Raw genomic sequence first — 21075 nt, forward strand, 5'->3', positions numbered from 1 at the left:
CTTCCAAAAAGAATACAGTTATGTTTCTGATATGAGCAACTAGCAATTATACAATGTTCTCTTCACATTTCTTCGGCATGTTTTCTTTAACCCAACTGCATTAAATAAGTTTAATGATGTCTTACATACACATATTTTTCTAATGCTTCACTATAGAATTATTTTCACAAGCAGAATGTAGCAAATTATTTTATACTTCAAGGAACCTGTAACAATTAGTTAAATGGATTCATAATTGATAAAATGTTGCACAAAACAAGACAAATAAATATTGACTAAGTAGCAATTCTTTTAAATCAATCACCATCCTACTAAATGAAAGACAAAATTCCACATTTTATCAAATATATGTATATGCTTTATGTGTGTAAATTACATAATGGAAGCCTTAACGTAACATTAAACAAAATATTTATAACTGCAAGAAAGATGTACAGTATGACTGCTGAAGGGTTTACAATACAATTTTCTCCCCCCTCCCTTTCCATACAGACATTAACAGTTACAATAATTTACCAAATAAAATTTTTGCTCCCAAATCAAAGAAATAAATTTCAATGCCTATTTCACTATTGTTGCCTTAAAAATCTTCTCTTCAAAGTACACTGATATTTCATTTTCTTAATATAAAAAATTGTACATTGAAGTTAAATGTCAGTCTTCTTAACTTCACAGACTGGAAAAAAACACATACACACACCACATGAAGGCTGAATTATAATTCAATACCACCGACTGTTCATTCTAAAACTGAAAAATTGTCAAAGAAAAAAAACATAAAAACTTTTGATACATTTCAAGCAACAGAGATCAAAAATACCAAGAATAAATTAATTTTAGTTGATGTGCGATATATATATACATGTATATACCAACACGCAATTTCTTTAATGTAAACCTCTTTCAAGTACAGACATAATTTAAATACAAAGTCTACGATATAAGAAGATTCACTTCAGTTAAGTCCCAGTTCACCAGCACTATTCTGCTTCTCATTTAAAACCATCTACGAGCGACAGCATTCTCGTTCTCTCTCTCTCTCCACATGGGATCCAATCAACTACATACCAATAAATCAAAATTCAGCTCACACAATAACAAATGGACCACAGGATTTCAGTAAAATCACATTGCCCATCAGCCTAAGTAGAGCCTTAAGAATAATTATCTCTGCTACTCATTGATGAGCACATTGAATACCGGGGCCATGGTGGTCTTCATCATCACTTGCATATGCCTCCTGACGACCCAGGTTGCCACTTCTATCATTTGGATCATAATCATTAAGATCAACTTCTTCTACCATCTCTCCAGTTGGCATGTCAAATTTAGGACGCGGGGGTAAAAATGACTCCAATTCCTGAAAGGAAAAATGAATTATGTTCGAAATTTTTTTAAAATTATCACTCAAATGGCAGCAGTGTGACTGACAAATTTCTTTAATTTCCCCATTAACAACAATGAACTCCATCCTGTTCCTGTTTTGCTTATCTTCAAGACATCAGTTGATAAAAACATGTTAAAATACAGAAGGGATTGGACGGATTTATCAATTGTCTATTGGAATGAATGAATCGAAGAGTTAAATTTTTTGGGTGCATCAATAGTTATTTTAAACCCTTCAGAATGTATGGGGAAAATTCTCTTATCTAAAATCCTTAATGCAAAGTGGTATAAGAGGCCCACTAAGAAACGTTAAAAGTGCAAGTGCACTGTACAAACACAACAGAGTACCAATTAATGTCCCATCCTTAAAACACCCACATAAATTGCCTATTTCTTAAATCAGTCTGATTATGACTTAACTCCAAAAACTGAAATTTCTTCAACATAAATTTTGAGTGTGATGCGCACAGAACCAAAAATCACATTTCATAGCCATAATATAACCCCGGGGGGCAAAGGCTAAATGGGATTTCTCGACCTTGAGTCAAAAACCCTGATGGAACTGATATGCAACCTATATCCAAACACCATACGTTTGGTGCAGTGAATTTCGGTGAAGTCCGGAGGGCTCATTTAGTCAAATCCACTCTCCTCACCTCCTCGTTGGGGACCCCTGGGATCTTTCAAGATGCGAAAGAGAGAGTGGTGTGCGGAAAGCAACGGGAAGCTACCGCATATATCTTTTCCCTAGAAAAACTGCAATCATGATGAGTCATTCCAAGGCAAAATATTCCGGACGTAAATTAGCCCTCCATTCGGATGTCCGGGAGGGGGATGTCTGGGAAGGACACGTTATGACAAAGGACACTGATGGGGAAAAGAGAAGCAAACAGAAGGTAAGATTAAGGATTGGAACGTGGAATGTCAGAACCCTGTTACAGTCGGGAAAGCTAGAAAACTTAAAGGCAGAAATGAGAAGAAACAAAGTAGATGTTATGGGAATATCAGAAGTGAGGTGGGAACAGAATGGTGAAATAGTGAGTGATGAGTTCAAGATGTTTTATTCTGGAGGTGATCAACAAGGAAACCGTGGTGTGGGAATAGTGCTAGGACCACGTGTGAAACATAAAGTTATAGCAGTGCGTTATGTGGATGACAGGATTATAATGGTGAAACTTCAAGGAAAGAAGAAAGACTTAGTGTTAATTCAAGTGTATATGCCACATAGTGGGTTGTCAGAAGAAGAAGTGGAGGAAAACTATGAGAAGATAGAGGAATTGATGGAAAAAGAGAGAAAGGGATCGTGCATTATCGTAATGGGTGATTGGAATGCTGTAGTAGGAGAAAGGCAGGATGGAAGTACAGTAGGAAGATATGGATTAGGCGAGAGAAATGAGAGAGGGGAAAGCCTGGTAAATTTCTGTAAAAGAAACTCCCTAATTGTTGGAAACACACTGTTCCAGCAACATAAGAGAAGGAGGTACACCTGGATATGTCCAAGAGATTGTAAAAGATACCAGATAGATTACATACTGGTACAAGAAAGATTTCGAAATTGTTTGAAAAATACGAAGACATTGCCAGGAGCTGACATTAATTCAGACCACATCTTGCTAATAGGAGAAATCAATCTTACATTGAAGAAGATAACCCAAAACCAGGTGAGCAAGAAACCCCACTTAGAGAAGCTAAGGGAAGAAGACGAAAGACAAAAATTTGCAGAACATTTCCAAGGAAACTATACTAAGTTTAAAGCTAGTTGTAACAATAAGGATGAGATGTGGGATGGAATAAAAAGCTGCTTACAGAAGGCAGTGGATGAAACAATAGGCTACAGGGAAAGGAAAAGTGCAAAGAAACCATGGATTACTGAAAGTATGCTGGAAAAAATGGAGGAACGGAGAAAATGGAAGAATGTAAATACAGAAGAGGGAAGACATAATTACAAGATACTGAATAACCAGCTAAGAAGAGAAACTGACAGGGCAAAAGAACAATGGATGAAACAAAAATGTGAAGAAATTGAAGAACTGGAAAAAAGAGGAAGGTATGACTTGATGTATCGTGAAGTAAACTGCTTGGGCTTCCAAAAGAAGAAATGGAAAACAATGTGGATGATAGAAGACGAGGAAGGATGTGAAATCACAGACAAAAAAGGAATATCGAATGTGTGGGGAAAGTACGTTGAAGAGCTCTACCAGAAAGAGAATCGCCCAGACAGTCTGAATGTAGAAAATGAAGACGACGTGCCTGATGATGAGAAAGGATACTATATCCTGAATGAAGAATTTGAGCAAGCACTCAAAGAAATGAGGAATGGGAAAGCAACGGGCACTGATGAAATTCCTGTTGAACTTATCAAATGCCTGGGAGATGGAAAAAGAGAAATACTACACTTATGCAATGAAATCTATGAGAAAGGGGATTGGCCACAAGATTTCACGGAGACTGTTTTGATACCTCTGCAGAAGAAAAGCAATGCCAGAAAATGTTCTGAGTACAGGACAATCAGCTTGATATCTCACTCGGCAAAAATTCTTCTAAGAATTCTGAACAGACGCCTATACTCGAAGGTCAGTGGCGAGTTAGAGGAAGAACAGTTTGGTTTCAGGAAAGGAAGAGGTACAAGGGATGCAATTGGTTTACTGAGGACCATTGGGGAAAGATATTTAGAGAAAGGAAAGGAGGTGTTTGTAGTATTTGTAGACCTGGAGAAAGCCTTTGATAAGAGTGAATTGGGTTAAACTTTTAGAAATTCTGAAGAAAATTGGTGTAGATTGGAAAGAGAGAAGACTTCTAAGCAACTTATACATGAATCAACGAGTTAAAGTGAGAACAGGAGACGAAATGACAGAAGGCTGTGAAATTGGAAGAGGAGTACGACAAGGATGCTGCCTATCGCCTACTTTGTTTAATATCTATTTAGAAGATATAGTGAAAACTTGTTTCCAGGGTACAGGAGGTGTCAAATTGGGAGGAAGAAGAATAAACTGCATAAGATTTGCTGATGACATGGCATTATTCGCTGAGGATGAAATAACCATAAATAGTATGTTAGAAGAGTTAAACAGCAGCTGTGAGCAGTATGGAATGAAGATTAATGTAAAGAAGACAAAGGCAATGGTTATAGGACGGAAACCAAGGAATATTAATGTGAGAGCAAACAGTGAAAGAATCCAGCAAGTGGATAGCTTCAAGTACCTCGGATGCACTATAAGCAGTGACATGAGCTGCAACCAAGAAGTGAAAATGAGAATCGCAATAGCAAAAGAAGCTTTCAATAGAAGAAAAAATGTTTTTTGTGGACCCATGGACATAGGTCTAAGGAAGAGATTAGTGAAATGTTTTGTGTGGAGTGTAGCACTATATGGTGCAGAAACCTGGACATTGAGAAGAAATGAAGAGAAACGACTCGAAGCTTTTGAAATGTGGACATGGCGAAAAATGGAGCGTGTAAAATGGACGGACAAGGTAAGAAACGAAGCCGTAGTGAAAAGAGTTGGTGAAAAAAGATCTATACTGGAGACCATCAAGAAGAGGAAAAGAAACTGGTTAGGACACTGTCTAAGAAGGAACTGCCTGCTAAGAGATGCCTTGGAGGGAATGGTTGAAGGAAGAAAAGTCCGTGGAAGAAAGAGATATCAGCTTATGGATGATATTAAATTAACTGGGTCGTATGCTATTACGAAGCGTAAGGCAGAGAACAGGGAAAGCTGGAGATTGCAGTGAAAAACCTGCCAATTAGGCAGAAAACAATGAATGAATGAATATAACCCCACAACAGGTGCATTATTTACAATACTATCAACCACTATTAACCTTTTAAAGGGCATCACATATATCAGTCATGCCCTCTTGTTATCTGCAGTGGGTTCAACGGATTAAACATTTCTCAACATTCTCTGGCTCATATCTCCGCATGTGACAAGCTAGGGACCTGCTTCTTCTCCTACTGAGTTTACTTCATTTCCACCACAAACTGTGGCACTCTTCAGAAGCTCCCTAGTGTTTATTTCACTTGGCATAATAACCATGAGATGGAGACACTTCTTCAGTGTTGGCACTCTGTCAGCTGTGCACTTTTGGAGAGTGACCAGAACTTGTCATTTTAAAAAATACCCACTATGGAAGAGATTTGGCATGTGCAAATTACCCACTTAAGGGGTTAAGAGATGAAACAAGACTAGGAACCTAAACAAAGTTGCTGCAATACGTTCTGTTAACTTAGTTTTATAATAAAACTCTGAAGTTAAATGCAGGATACTCATATAAGCTTACTTTCAATTTTCTTCGCGATTGATTTCGCCAAATCAAATCAAATTTGCGTGGAAAAATGAAAAGTAAGTTTATCAGAGTAAATTACCTATCTCTGCGTAACCACCAAACATATATCTTTAGTAGAGGCACATATTTTTGGTAAATAAAAAGGTAAAATTTCGGTACAAAAACTGAGTCAATTTCGGGTTCAAAAGCGGTAAATAAAATAAAATATCGGTGTTATAGCGGTGAAAAAATGGATGAAAAGTGGTATATAAAAAGACATATTGGTTTTAAAATTGTGAAAATAATCCTAAATTTGATTTAAAAACTACACTTATTCCACAGAACTAACATTTCACTTGTAATAGCACATTTATGTAGTTATCAGAGTATTAAGTTTATTTCTGTGTAAAGGAGTCAATTTTTGCTTCTCCAATATTAACAGCAGAATTAATCAATTTTCCGGGAATTGCATAACTCTCAGGATAATTCAGACCTCGGAAGGTGTCGCGTCGGTGAATAAACCCTGAATTTCGTGTTTAAGAGTTAATTTCGCTTTTTACAGTTCATTTCGCATTATTTCGTGACAAAATATGGTCACAAAATGCACCTCACACCTTTCAAAACATGAAAAATTAACACTACAATGTGTTTTTTCAAATTTCGTTTTTTCGTCAAAAACGAAATATGCATGCCCCTAATCTTTAGATACGATGCAGTATACTCTTCATACCATATCAAAACAATGAATTTGCTAGATAAAAAAAATTGACAAGAAATGTCTCAAGATTCAGTACCTTACAGTGATGGAAAATATATTATTATTCACTATTTCTTATTTTTAATATAACAGGTAACATCTCACAAACTTACTGTTTTGCATAATCAGACCTAACAGAGATAAAGATGAAACCTATACAGGATGTTTAGCTTGTCCCATAAATATTTGTGTTTGCGGCTATTCCAAACTATATATTGGTGAATTTAATATACGATACATTACCTGTTAAATAAATAAAAAAGTGAATAATAAAAATTATTACTAGTAACAGCTTGTAACATACCTTTAGCGCGTTTTCATCATTGAAGTGATTATCGGGGAATGTAACATCAAATTTAATATATAGGTTGCCCTTTTCGAAGGGATTTCTATACTGAGGCATGCCTTCCAGGGGTATTCCCTTCAAGTCACCTGTGTAAATAAAATTAAATGAGTAAACATTGAAAATTACACTAATCATAAAAACAAATCATGAACTTAGTACATTTACTGTAAATTATAAAGATGCTTGCATAGATATAATCATCTTAAAAGAATATATTTCATTTATCACATAGCATACAGCTTTTTCAACCTAACGTAAATAAATAATGTGGTTTATAGACAAACTGTTATTGGTATTTCTAGAACAAATTTGTTTCAAAACAATATTTCAGTTGTTTGAAACAGTAATCATGCTAAGCCCAGCATGTTGTTTGAAACAGTAATCATGCTAAGCCCAGCATCAAACCAGAGTTGCTTATGAAGGAAAATTTCCCCTATTGGAGGGGAATTCTGGCAGTACATAGGTGACATAGGAAGTAGCATTATGGAAAATATGTATATTTTGGAGGGAAATTTGATGGCTGAATATGAGATTCCACTCTTTACAACCTATTACAAAGAAGTCTCTTATCTCTTGTCTTATTGTTTATTCTACAGTCTAGTCATTACACAGGGTACATGTTTCAGTTAACTATGAAAAACAAAGTCTGTCATATATGCCCCACAATTTACTCTATCGATGAAATTACTGATGACTCTTACACCAACTTGCTCCTCGATTTGACTGATGATTTTGAATTTCCTCCTTGATCCCCAAAGGAAGAAGGTTACAGGGTGTCAGGTCACATGACTCCACTGTAAAGTTCTGGTCGCCATTGCACGAAAGGACTCTGCCCAGTTTGTCGAGCAGCAAGACAATCGTCTCGTGGAAGGTGTATGCCAACCTGCTTGAACCACAAGTATTCAATATCCACATGACTCAAATAAGGCCAGAACCATTTCATAACCATATTGCGCTTCAGTGCCACCCTTTAGAAAACAACTACAGAATCTGACATTTTTATGAACACAAAGGGTCAATGTGTGGACGAAATTTTGTTTCCAAATGTCAATTTTTCAGTATACTTAATATTAGGGTGCTGAGTTGATAGTTAAAATTTAATCACAGATACTTTTATGCACCCTACAAATGCAGCATTGCACTTTTGCAGAGGTTAAATAAATACTGGAAATTATACACAATTCAAAATTTTCATCTATTTTGCACCATTATCTTAAGGACAAAAATATATTTTGTGATTAAATGTATGTTACTTAAACCTTAATATCTTCAGATGAAGTCTTCTTACCTGGTTTGATTACTTGTCCTGGAGGATGTCTTACCACAAGCTCTCGTCCATCCAGGTGCTTTACGACCATAGAAAACCCGCAGAGAGCCTCAGTTAAAGTGATTGTATGAGTCATAAACAAGTCATCCCCTGAGCGCTGAAATTTTTCATGGTGCTTTTGTTGTAAAACAATAATTACATCTCCTGGATCTACGTCAGGCTAATATAAAAGGAAAAAATACATGAATGAAAGGCAAACATTAAAGGTATCTCAGAAACAAATGTATCTTTATTATATTTATCCTTTCTTTCTTCTCTTCAAAACTGCTTAACTTTTAAGTTGATTATTCTAAAGCTCAATTTTGCAATTACTGTCAGCTATGAAGACTGTGCACAATACTTTGCAGATTGCTATTAAGCCAAGGAATATTTTTGCCACAAGTACACAAACAGAAATTATTCAATGATCGTAAGGAATGTCAATTATATATTTTTCAAGGGACCAAGATAAAAAAAACTAACAAAATGTAAAAAGGATTTTTTAACATTTTGCTACATTCCATTGTTGCGTAAAGAACAAAATCAATGATGCATGGAACTTTTCCCAATTTCAAACATTATCACTGTAAACATTTGGTTCGTAAAACCTACAGTATGTATGTAGTTCATTATGAAATACTATACATGTAATATTGGCTACAAACTGTAATGCAAATAATTAGTAGTATAGCAAAATGTACAGCATTGTAAAATACTCCAGTAACAGAGTAAATTCTCACGTAGCACGACTGAATCCACGAATACCTTCTGGAGATTCACATACAAAGGTCAAACAATTTTTCAATGAATTTACATGTTGTTTCCATACCACCAGCAACTTTAGTTTGAAATAAGACAATATAAACCAAGTGTTGCAAAATGCTAATATAAGGTGACACATAAAAATCTGGCATTTGCTCGGCAACATTAAGTGTAACAATCAAATCCCTTGGGTCATTCCACGTCATGTGGTCTCATGGCCCCCAACATATATAACTTTCATTATTGTAAGGGTATATGGATACATTACACTTTCATTTATGACAATAAAAATATTACATTGTCATAACAACATTTGAAAATGGTTAGGCTAAGTTCAAAGTTCCACATTTGTGCAATATTTATAGTAAGTTAGTCATAACAGTTATTTTTGACTGGCAATATGAAAAACAAATATCTTCATTCATATGTGTTCTTTCAGACAAGAAAGATATGATATATTCAAATTTATAATTAAATTTATTGAAATTGTGTACATTTGCATTGGCTTCAAGGTTTATATACAAAGGTCAACTCTTTAAAATTGTTCAATGTACATTGTGATGTCATACTTGGTATCTTGTATCAACATTCAAAAAATGGTAATTGTGATCAATAGATAAGTATATTGTAATATACATAGTAAAATAGCTGTAACAGAGCAAATATGTACATTTACAACACAAACATTCAAGCTGTTAAGCACTTATGGACAAAAATATAAAACAAAAACAATTGAAGATAACACATACTAAAAAATCTGGCTTGAACTAGTTGCTCTAATACTAGTTGTCTGTGACTTTGTGGAGAGCTCAAGATGGAACAAAGATAAGTACAAATTTAGCATTATGGAATGGGGATATATTTGTACAATAATTGTTGCTTTTAAAGCATTAAACTTGGCAATGTGATAATAACTTGGATGCTTAAGTTATATAGAAGCCTTTTATGACTGGAATGAACTTTGATCATGATATAATCTGATAAAGATTCGAAAGTTGTGAATTGACACTGATATGTATAATAGATGCCATGTTGAATTGGAAGCAGTGAATAAGTATCTGTTTTCATCTTCCTTAAGGGGCTGGCTTGTGAATGTTACAGTTCCTCAAATGAGTGCTTGGAGGAAGGTCGCATAGAGTGACACTTATATGTTCTACGTTTGGAGGTGATTTGAGAAGATGATGAATTTCGAAAACTGAAGCTCAGAATTGTAGATACAAAGACTTGCTTTATCCTGGAAGGAGATAACAAAGATATATATATATATATATTTTCTTATGTATAGCATTGATATTTTATAAATATTCTTGTAATCAAAGGCATAATTTGATGCTATTGTAATTTTTGTTGTTTCTAGTTTTTTTTTTCATTTTTATCAATATAATAATTATAAAGTTATCAGTATATGTAAATTTAAATTTCCTTTCCAATATAGCACCATAGCTACTACCTATTGTGCTGATACTGAGTTTGAATTAAACTGACGAAAATGGTTAAACTTAGATTATGAGGACTCAAATGGTACAATTATTGGATAGGAAAGTATAAGTTATTGAGTTGTGAATATTCTTGTTTCTGATATTAGTTTCAATACCTAACATTATGGAGAAGGAGATCACATTGGCTGACATTGTGATGATGCTCAAATCGCAGCAGGCGGAAATGAAAGAAGGTATCTCTGCAGTGCAAGGTGAAATGAAAGAAAGTATCTCTGCAGTGCAAATTGAAATGAAAGAAGGTATCTGTGCTGTGCAGAGTCAGATGAAAGAAAGCATTGACGCCAGTAAAGCTCAAAGTAAGGAACTTAAAGGAATTAAGGTAGATATTTCACAGTTCCGTAAGGAGTGCTTAGATAGAACAGAAAAGTTAGAAAAGAAAGTTCAATTACTGGATCAAAGGATGAATGACGAGCTAGTTTATCTTGCTGCGGATATGGATAAAAAATTAGACGATACAGTTAGTAATTTATCCAAACAGTTCACTTCTCAACTGGATCAATGTCTTGAGGTTTGTGCTCAGTGTAGTGTATCACTTGGTACATTAAGTAATGATCTAATTAAGTTAAGAAGTGAAACCAAGTATGCTCATTCAACTGAACCACAGGTTGATGTCAAATCTATTGGCATACAACATGATGAGGTTGATAAAGAAGTTATGTCTAGCAGTGCAAGGCATATTATTATCACTCGCGTTCCAGAGAATGATGCAATTAGGAGTGATGTTGATAGTGATAAGTCGGTGGATATTAGTACAAGGCACAAGTATTATAGAGATGATGAATTGCATAAGTTGCATGATGTAAATAATAATGGCAATATCAACTCTTCTTTGGAATTAGGTGTTAAGAATACACTTCTACAAATAGAAACCAATATCATGAGTGTAGTTAATAATGCATTAACACCATTATCAACTCATGATATAATAGCAGTTAAAAATACAGCTAAAGCACAGAGTGACGTTACACCTCGAATGAGTTCTCACACTGTAAATCAGAGACAACATACAGTTGGGAATAAAGATGAAGTTTGTCATGGTTCACCAAAAAGTAGTCTTGTTAGACATAATATAGGAGTGAATACTGAATCTGAGATGTATAATAGTACAGATTCAGATCATGATAGAGTAAGTATGCTTAGTGGTCCATACCGAAATACAAGATTAGCATCTAAGCGTCGAAAATTGAGGAAGAACAAATCAGTTGCTAATAATAATGTTGATGACAAAATTTCATACGCACAACATGATGCGGGTCATATGACTAATGTTAGTCATTCAGTAGATGTTCCATTGACTAATTGTAATAAGAGTCAAATTAAAGTTCTCATTAAACCACAGGACTTGAGGCATTTCCCTCATTTTGATGGGATATCTTTAGAGTTTGCACCATCGGAATTCTTAGAAAAAGTAGAGGAAAACCTAGATATTTATGACATCAAAGAAAGTCAATTCTTGAAGTACATACCAAAACTTCTAACTGATTGTGCTAGAACTTGGTACTTAGAAGTAAAGAATCAGTTTACCACTTATTCTGAATTTAAAAAGGCTTTTTTGGCACATTATCAGAATGACCGCTGGAAATCAGTAAAGTTGACTCACACTTTGAATTCTCCTTTTACAAAAGAGAGTAATGTAAGCCTGTTACAATATGCGAATATGAACTACAAAATTTTGAAGTCTACTCAGCCTCATGCTGAAGAACCTCATTTGATAGCACAATTAGCCTCATTATTACCGCACAGGATTAGTGAACACATGGTGATTAATAACGTACGTACATTGCACCAAACGTTGCAAGTAATTGAAAATTTTCAATCTTTAAGAAATAATCCTGCACGGTTCAATGACATGAACAGAAATAATTATAATCCAAAGAATAAGGCTAGAGTAGCAAATGTTTCATGTGCTAATGATCAAAATAGAAATAAGGATAGGTATTCTAGTAAATCCTATAGAAATTCTAGGACTTTTAATAAAAATAATAACAAACAATCATCTTCTGATGTTGGTAATCGAGTTCAACAGCAGCGTGATAAACAATCATCTGATACAAGGGTGCATAACACAGTACAACAGGAAAACTGTTGATTGCTCATGATGTAGGAGGTACCATGGGCATAAATCAGGTACGAAATCCTCCATCCAGATATGCTGATAATAATAAGTCAAGCCAATATAAGGTTAATAAAAACAACAATAATAAGTCTAGTGTTAATATTCCTAGATTAGATGATGTACAATTGTTGGGAGACAGTATGTTAGTTAGGTTTGCTCAAAACATATTAGGATATAGATGGGAGAAAAATTCCTCTGGTGCTAGATGCATTGGCTTGTGTGTCTCAGGACAAACCATAGATGACCTGAGACAACGCATTGAAAATGCATCTGGACTTTCAGATAAGGTATTATTAATGATTGGCACTAATGACTTGATGCGGAAAAGGTCCATTGAGCAAATGAAGTCATCCTTTACACGACTAATGAGTCTGTTAAAAAACAAGTGTTTTAAAATTTCAATATTATGCTTACCACCTCTCCCAAGATACATGTCATCTTCTAATGAACCTATTTGGCAGACCTGGAACAGTTTTAATTTATATCTAATGTCCTTACATAACGATTATAATGTAAAAGTATATAATGTTTCACCTTTGTTTTTCTTGGAAAGTGGTCACATTGACGAATCCTTATATCAGAAATATTTTGGTCATCCATCCAGAAATAATATAGATATGGTACATTGGAATAAAGCTGGCATGGATAAAGTTAGACAGTTTTTGTCTAGTATGGGTGTGTGTAGCTTGCAACAAACCCAAGTTGATAGGACATCTCCTGATATAAGTGTACAAGCTACAGTGCATAATATTAGTAATATAAGTGCAAGTAAGGACTTAAATCCAGATATTATAGAATATTGTCCTACTGACAATAGTGATTCTTTTTGGAGAAAAAACTAGATGTTGACCTTTGTTCTAAGGTGGGTATCGAAGGTCTTAATATAAATCCTGCCATTTGTGAAGGGTGGTTGGTTGGGAGTATCTTCTAGACTGTTGGTCTAGGGAGGTATATTTGACCACAGTACTACTGTTCATTTTGATGGACAAAAATACAATATAATATTTTGAAGTACAAGTTTGTGATTTATTTTATGCACAATTTAGTTGCATGATCACTATATTTAAGTTTATTAGACTTAAATATAACTTCACACGTTTGTGGGAAACTTGGCATTATTATGCACAACAAAAGCAAATTTTAAAACACTTTAATAGTTCATCTATGTAACAAACTTGAATAGCTGGTGAAAGATGTTACCCAAGATGTTAGTTAAGCAGTGGTAGTGTACCAAGAATGGAAGTGCATTTAAAATGCTTATATACGAGAATTATTTTATTAGGGACTTGTTAAGTCAATAATTCCTGAAGATGAATTGTTTACTTGTATATTTTATGAAGTTGACATGTAGCGGAGACATCCACTAGATGATCCAAGCTCGTCACTCATAATTCCATGCTACAGTTGCATGAAAGCATTGTGAAGTGTTCACGTAAAGGCAATAGTAAGTCCTATTGTGACACTTAATGTAGAAATATTTATTACATGAATATATATATTTCTTTTTATGATGCACATTTATCTCTGGTGCTTTATCAAGTTTGGATTCTTCCAACAGTAATCGTGTACTGCTGATAGGTTAGGTATTTATGATTACAAATACACTTATCAAGCTAAGCCACACAATGATGCTGCTATATATATTATATATGATGATTGAAGGTTGACCATTTCCACATCTTAGGGGTATAAATTTATGAAGGAAAGATACATACTAAGACCAGTTATACTAGTTTTTTTTTTTCAGGGAATGTAATGTTCCATTTATGTTATAATATAAATGTACTTAATTAAATAAGTGATTACTCTGAGCCACGTGTCTTATATTTATAATGATCGTAAGTATCAAGTATCTTTTGAGATAACCATTCTTACCATGTTTTGGATTAAAGATATGTTAGATGTATTTTTGATGACTTCTGAAATCACACATGACTACGTTACAAAGATTTTAGTCAATTAAGCTTCAGAGATATGTTATTTTATCAATGCACTTGCTAGGATTGATAAAATATTTATACAGACTAGGATGAAATTTTGTTGGTATGAGGTATATTTTAGTTGTTTTATTCTAAATGAATAACAACGTTAATTTGTGATTTATTTTGACAGCATATTAAAGGACTTTGACATGATCATATGATATCTTTGCACTTGAAGATATTATAGTAATGAGCTTTCACAAGGTATTGTCAGTGTGATGTCATTCTCTATAAGTGTGATCTATATTAAGAGTAGACACAGATTGATTAATTATTTGACAATTTCAGATAGCATTTTCTCAATTGCAAACTCAAAGCAATTCTGATAATCAAAAATTGATTCATGGTTGTAAATTCTTTTTAATACACCCATGTATATGTTTGACAGTGTTATACATCTGAGATTATATATCCAATATTTATGTTCATACTTCATAAATGTATAATGTAATATTTTCTTCATCATTACAAAACATGATAATGATATCTTAACTGATAACATATTGTTTATTTTGTTGGTTTGAAGAACAAAAAATACTGCTTCATTTTACAACCATACCCATGAGGGTTGGTTGTTAAGTTCTTCTCTTAGACTGTTGCTTAAGGGAGGTACTGTGAGTCACAGTACTTTATGCATAATTTTTCGTTTGTCAGATGTCAATGTCAATTTTTTTTCACTTTTCGTGCTTCTTTCCTTGAGTCTGAAACATTAGTTCAGGTATGAAGTATTCATCTGTAGAGTTTGCCTTAAGTTGATCTTCATAATCCAACATTGGTCCTCATTCATATATCTTGATCCTTAGTTGTGATTAGCAGTGGAAAAATTCAATATAACAAATATTCTTTGTTATGTGTATTTTGGAGTGCAAAAAATGTATAATATAATGTGATAGCTTGTGCATAATAGATTTTAATGCTAAGATTTAGCTGTGGCGTAAAAACATTTTACATAAAGCTCTGAGATTCCAAGAGTTGAATTGTAGGCTCAAATAGAAATAAACTTGACAAGAAGCAAAGACGTGTTGATCCAAGCTTAAGTCAAGTAGTAGGTTCCTTTAAAATGCTAGAATGCATTATGGCTCCAAAATGTGTTCACAAAGGGCAGAATAGGAAATTCGTGCCGTGACGCTGTGAGTTCAGGAACAACAGTTATTTATGTTTTATAATTTTTGTGCGCACATCATAATTTATACATTTCTTGCATGAATTGATTTGTAAGAAATCTTAGTTTCGACACTCCGTAAATCTGAGGATGTTTGCTTCTCAATGCAGGGACTTAGATTTTTGTCTTGTTAGCTGATGTTACTAGATAAATGGATGAATTCCCAATGGGAAACTTAGTTGGATCATAGGTAATTTACTCTACATATAGCAAATTATAATTAATATATTTTTGGCTAAATAAAGATTAATATAGAAATTATGCTCTCAGATTAAGAATGAAGTTCTTAATGGTGCTTCATTGGTTCATAATAAATAAAAATGTTATGTAGCTACATTGTTTTATGTAAAAATTGTTCATATGGAACTTCACTAAATAATAATTGTTGGTATGTAGAACTTGATTTTGTTTTATTTGTTTTGCAACATTATTATGTACTAAAAACTCATTATGTGTAGTTGCACTGTATTGGTTCATGATGAACAAGTTCTTGTTGTATTGTTGGAAAACAAATATGCAGTTATACTCAGATGATTATAATGGTAAACATGAAAACAGTTTGTAAATATAAAGGCATTATATTCATTATTATATGTTAAAAGTCTCAGTAGTGCTCAGATCTGTTGTTGTGGGTTCGTCCCTTGTTGAGCGCCAGTATGACAATAAAAATATTACATTGTCATAACAACATTTGAAAATGGTTAGGCTAAGTTCAAAGTTCCACATTTGTGCAATATTTATAGTAAGTTAGTCATAACAGTTATTTTTGACTGGCAATATGAAAAACAAATATCTTCATTCATATGTGTTCTTTCAGACAAGAAAGATATGATATATTCAAATTTATAATTAAATTTATTGAAATTGTGTACATTTGCATTGGCTTCAAGGTTTATATACAAAGGTCAACTCTTTAAAATTGTTCAATGTACATTGTGATGTCATACTTGGTATCTTGTATCAACATTCAAAAAATGGTAATTGTGATCAATAGATAAGTATATTGTAATATACATAGTAAAATAGCTGTAACAGAGCAAATATGTACATTTACAACACAAACATTCAAGCTGTTAAGCACTTATGGACAAAAATATAAAACAAAAACAATTGAAGATAACACATACTAAAAAATCTGGCTTGAACTAGTTGCTCTAATACTAGTTGTCTGTGACTTTGTGGAGAGCTCAAGATGGAACAAAGATAAGTACAAATTTAGCATTATGGAATGGGGATATATTTGTACAATAATTGTTGCTTTTAAAGCATTAAACTTGGCAATGTGATAATAACTTGGATGCTTAAGTTATATAGAAGCCTTTTATGACTGGAATGAACTTTGATCATGATATAATCTGATAAAGATTCGAAAGTTGTGAATTGACACTGATATGTATAATAGATGCCATGTTGAATTGGAAGCAGTGAATAAGTATCTGTTTTCATCTTCCTTAAGGGGCTGGCTTGTGAATGTTACAGTTCCTCAAATGAGTGCTTGGAGGAAGGTCGCATAGAGTGACACTTATATGTTCTACGTTTGGAGGTGATTTGAGAAGATGATGAATTTCGAAAACTGAAGCTCAGAATTGTAGATACAAAGACTTGCTTTATCCTGGAAGGAGATAACAAAGATATATATATATATATATTTTCTTATGTATAGCATTGATATTTTATAAATATTCTTGTAATCAAAGGCATAATTTGATGCTATTGTAATTTTTGTTGTTTCTAGTTTTTTTTTTCATTTTTATCAATATAATAATTATAAAGTTATCAGTATATGTAAATTTAAATTTCCTTTCCAATATAGCACCATAGCTACTACCTATTGTGCTGATACTGAGTTTGAATTAAACTGACGAAAATGGTTAAACTTTGAGAGAACTCTCACTTGGCACAAAAATAAAACCAACTTCAGCTCTATCACAATTAGAAGTAGTAGCCTCTTTTACGCTTGCTTAAACAAATTACACATACTTCATTCTAGAAAGGTTAATATGTAATTTAAAAGACTAAGTTACTCTAGTCTAACATCTAACTAAACACACATGCTGAAATCTAAAACAAAATTTATTTTTACTAACCGAACTAACATGACGGTTGGGGCTACCTTTTCTGCATAAGCTGGTGTATGTTGGGTTCAAAAGTGGTTACTTAAGACGTAAATCTGAGTGTGCATCAAGTCTATTTCCGTATCTGGGTTTCACTTGAATCCGAGATGAAAATCCATTTTCACACAAACGTGAAATGGAGAATGGCATGAGCAACTCTAATGCCTCATCTGAATGACAGTCGGAAATATCAGGGGACACCTTAGGTCAACATGTACGTGGCACACAGATAATTAAGAACTCATTGCTGCGATGGACATGCAAAACAACAGATATCCGATTCCCTTGGGTCAAGCATGGGAGATGCTGCTAAAAAGCAACAATACAGCTTGAATAAAAGAAATGTAGAGTTTAGACTACGTACAACACGAGTTGGTCCCCACCATCGTGAGGAAATTGGGGAGCTATGAGTGAATAGCGTAACAAGGTCATGGATATCTCCTTACAATGGCTGGGGGTTCAATGTGCTGACCACACATCACCTCATTACTGGTTGATCTCCACACCTCTAGGTAGGATTGTGGGAGGGAGACTGGCAGTCGGGAGATAGGCCAAGGAACTTACATGCTGTAGAGCCACGGGTTATTATTACAACGTGAGTTGAATTTAAATAGTTAAAACAATATATCTTGGTAATTTGAATGTAATAGGTTTGCAAGACCCAGTAAATAAATTTTCGAACTCGAAATTGCGACCCACCACATGTCCCCTCGGGACAAAGCAGTGGGTCATGCCCCATAGGTTGAGAAACAATGATCTATGGTAAACAGCAACAGAACGTTAAGCAAACTTTGAGCAAAGATTTCTGGTTGACTCTTCTATAAGGGACATTAATTTCTTTTTGTTAGGATCAGCAGAGAAAGTTTTCTAGAACCAGTCTTGATTTTATCAGCACCTGAAAATTGCATGTATTTCTTTGTTGCACGCAATGCAACTAGTTCCTCACCCCTGAATAAGGGTACCTATCTCAAGAAATACAGTTAGGAATCTAAAATTTTGGGAATTCTCCTACAGGTAGAATTTGAATAAAATCTCAAACATGGCAGTGAGAACTTTTATATTTTATACCACTTGGCATGGAATGACTTGCAAATGCACTGTGCCATAGTGTATTTAGAGAATTCCAGCAGGGATTAAACTTTTGACTGTCCACGCAAAAGGTAAGATCCCTAACCATCCGGCTACTTGGGAGCCCTTAGATATATTTTAACATTTATCAAGTTTTTCAAAATATACTATTCTAAGACCCATCATTGTATTTATAAACCGACTATAGACACCACATGAGAATTGTATGAAAGTGAGTAGAAAACAACAGAGGATAACTTGTTGCTTACCTGCTGATCCCCTTCTCCTCGGAAATAAATTTTGTGGCTCTCTCGCATTCCTTTATCTACATGAACTTCTAAAATCTTAGTTTCATTTATAACTTTCTTCCCCTTGCATGTGGCGCACCGATCCTTTTCGCTTATTACCTCTCCTGCGAGTAAAAAGATAATGATTAGGCAAATAGATTTACATAGTGCACACACATACTTATATGGAAAAATGCATAGACACTAAGTGTTTTCATGTGTAGAAATGACGGACAGACAAGATTCTTGCTGCAAATGTTTGATCCCTTAAGAGTGGAATTTTCTGAACAAGTTGCTACTGGAAAAATATAGGTTGTTTTTTTAGCAGAGTTCAGTTGAATAAAATTAACTGAAATAAAACACCAGTAGTTGCCTGCCTTCTTCTTTTATGCTTGCATATTCCATGACAAATGTAAATAATACAATAATACAATAATACACAGTATATCGGCATGTATGTTTTTCAAGTGCATGCAGAATAAATATTTCTGGTGTGAAGTCTATGAAACAATTACAAGTCAATGTCTGCATCATACAAACTTTGTTTTTGAGCCATATTTTTGGTTTTCCATTATGCATGAACTACATCACACGAGAACAGGCAAATTTTCTTACATCTTATATTCTCTTTCTTCTTTTTCACCTTCTTCCTCCTCTGATACTGTTTTTGCTTTTACTACAGATAACATAATCTCACCTAACGTGATTATTTATTATGTTATGTCTGGGCAAAAATATACACCACCTGCAGTTGAAGCAAACACAAAGCGTGTTTATATGCCATCCACACTTAAGGGGTTACACTTTAAAAGATAGAAAGGATTATTTCTGGGGCTGAGCCGATACCACTTTGAACAGATACCGATGTCGATACTCTCACCGTTTATGATACCGATACTTGTACAATTTCAATTTAAAATAAAAAAGGATAATTATATGTGTAAGTGTGCGTGCATGCATGTGTGTGTGTAGTTTTTATTATTATTACATTTTATACATATGCATTTCTGACGAGGGGCGATGAATAAATTAACCCACCAAACGATGCTCTCTTCCAACGATGGATCTCAACTTTACAGTATTTCTTTTTATATAAGTGACAATTGATCAGATGTTTCAAATATGTCAGAAATATTAAGTGCAGCTAAGAGCGAGGCAGTCATCGTTGTCCCCCTCTCCCCCAATGTTGAAAAATGAGATCATGCCTCTTCAACCTGCTCTAAAAGTAAGGGATCACTCTTCCCAAACTAACATTAATCATCCGTGAATACAAGAATAATTGGCGATTTACCAGCCCTGTACACGACGTCTAAAACTAACAGTTGAGCTGTAATGTGAAACCAATCTTGTCTCTTTTTTATCCTTTATCAAAAAGAATAAATATTAGTAAACGTCATTTAAGGAGAGAATGAAAATTTACCAGTCTCTTGCTTCTATATCAGGCGATCGACTTCAGTACAGTGATATTCAGACGTGACTTTGCTTTCGATATAATATATTATCGGAAAATGTTTTTTTTTTTTTTTTTTTTAAATAAATGCAATGTTCTATCCTTAGGTGGGCAGGCTATGTGGCACGAATGGGAGAGGAAAGAGGAGTTTACAGGATTCTTGTTGGGAAACCTGATGGTAAGAGAACTGTAGGAAGGCCAAGACGAAGATGGAGGGACAACATTGAGATGGACCTAAGGAAAATCGGTAGGGATGGAAAAAGAGTATATAGAACTTGCTCAAGATAGGGAAAGATGGAAGGCCTGTGTTGCTGCACCCATGAACCTTCGGGTTTAAGAAGGCTAGAGAGTTAGTTAGTTTAGTTAGTTTAGCAATGTTCTATCGCTTGGTGTGGAAGGAAACCCATCACTACACTTTTCAGAAAGTAAGTGCCATCAACTGTCGTTCAAAGAAAATTATTCCCTTGTCGCGTTCCCTGTGCCGCCAAAAAACACACCTGTTGGAACCCAGTTATCCAGTTCGGGACAAACAAAAGTCTAAAGTTGGAAAGGAAAAGGGGGGATTAGCACAGGTATT

The 21075-nt window shown here is 34.3% G+C and overlaps 1 protein-coding gene across 1 annotated transcript in view; it reads right to left on the reverse strand.

Annotated features, from left to right (window-relative positions):
* Positions 1-328: 328 nt before the first annotated feature.
* Positions 329-21075, reverse strand: part of LOC146001548 (dnaJ homolog subfamily A member 2-like) — a 40639-nt gene continuing 19892 nt past the window's right edge. The window contains exons 5-8 of the mRNA XM_083139008.1: positions 19031-19173; positions 8041-8239; positions 6711-6838; positions 329-1360 (exon numbers count right to left, since the gene is read on the reverse strand). Of these exons, the coding sequence (XP_082995134.1) occupies positions 1178-1360; positions 6711-6838; positions 8041-8239; positions 19031-19173 (653 nt within the window). The 3' untranslated portion in view covers positions 329-1177. The remainder of the gene's footprint in view (positions 1361-6710; positions 6839-8040; positions 8240-19030; positions 19174-21075) is intronic.

Source organism: Lepisma saccharinum, chromosome 17 (genome assembly GCF_977018435.1).
Source record: "Lepisma saccharinum chromosome 17, izLepSacc3.1, whole genome shotgun sequence".
NCBI lineage: Eukaryota > Metazoa > Arthropoda > Insecta > Zygentoma > Lepismatidae > Lepisma > Lepisma saccharinum.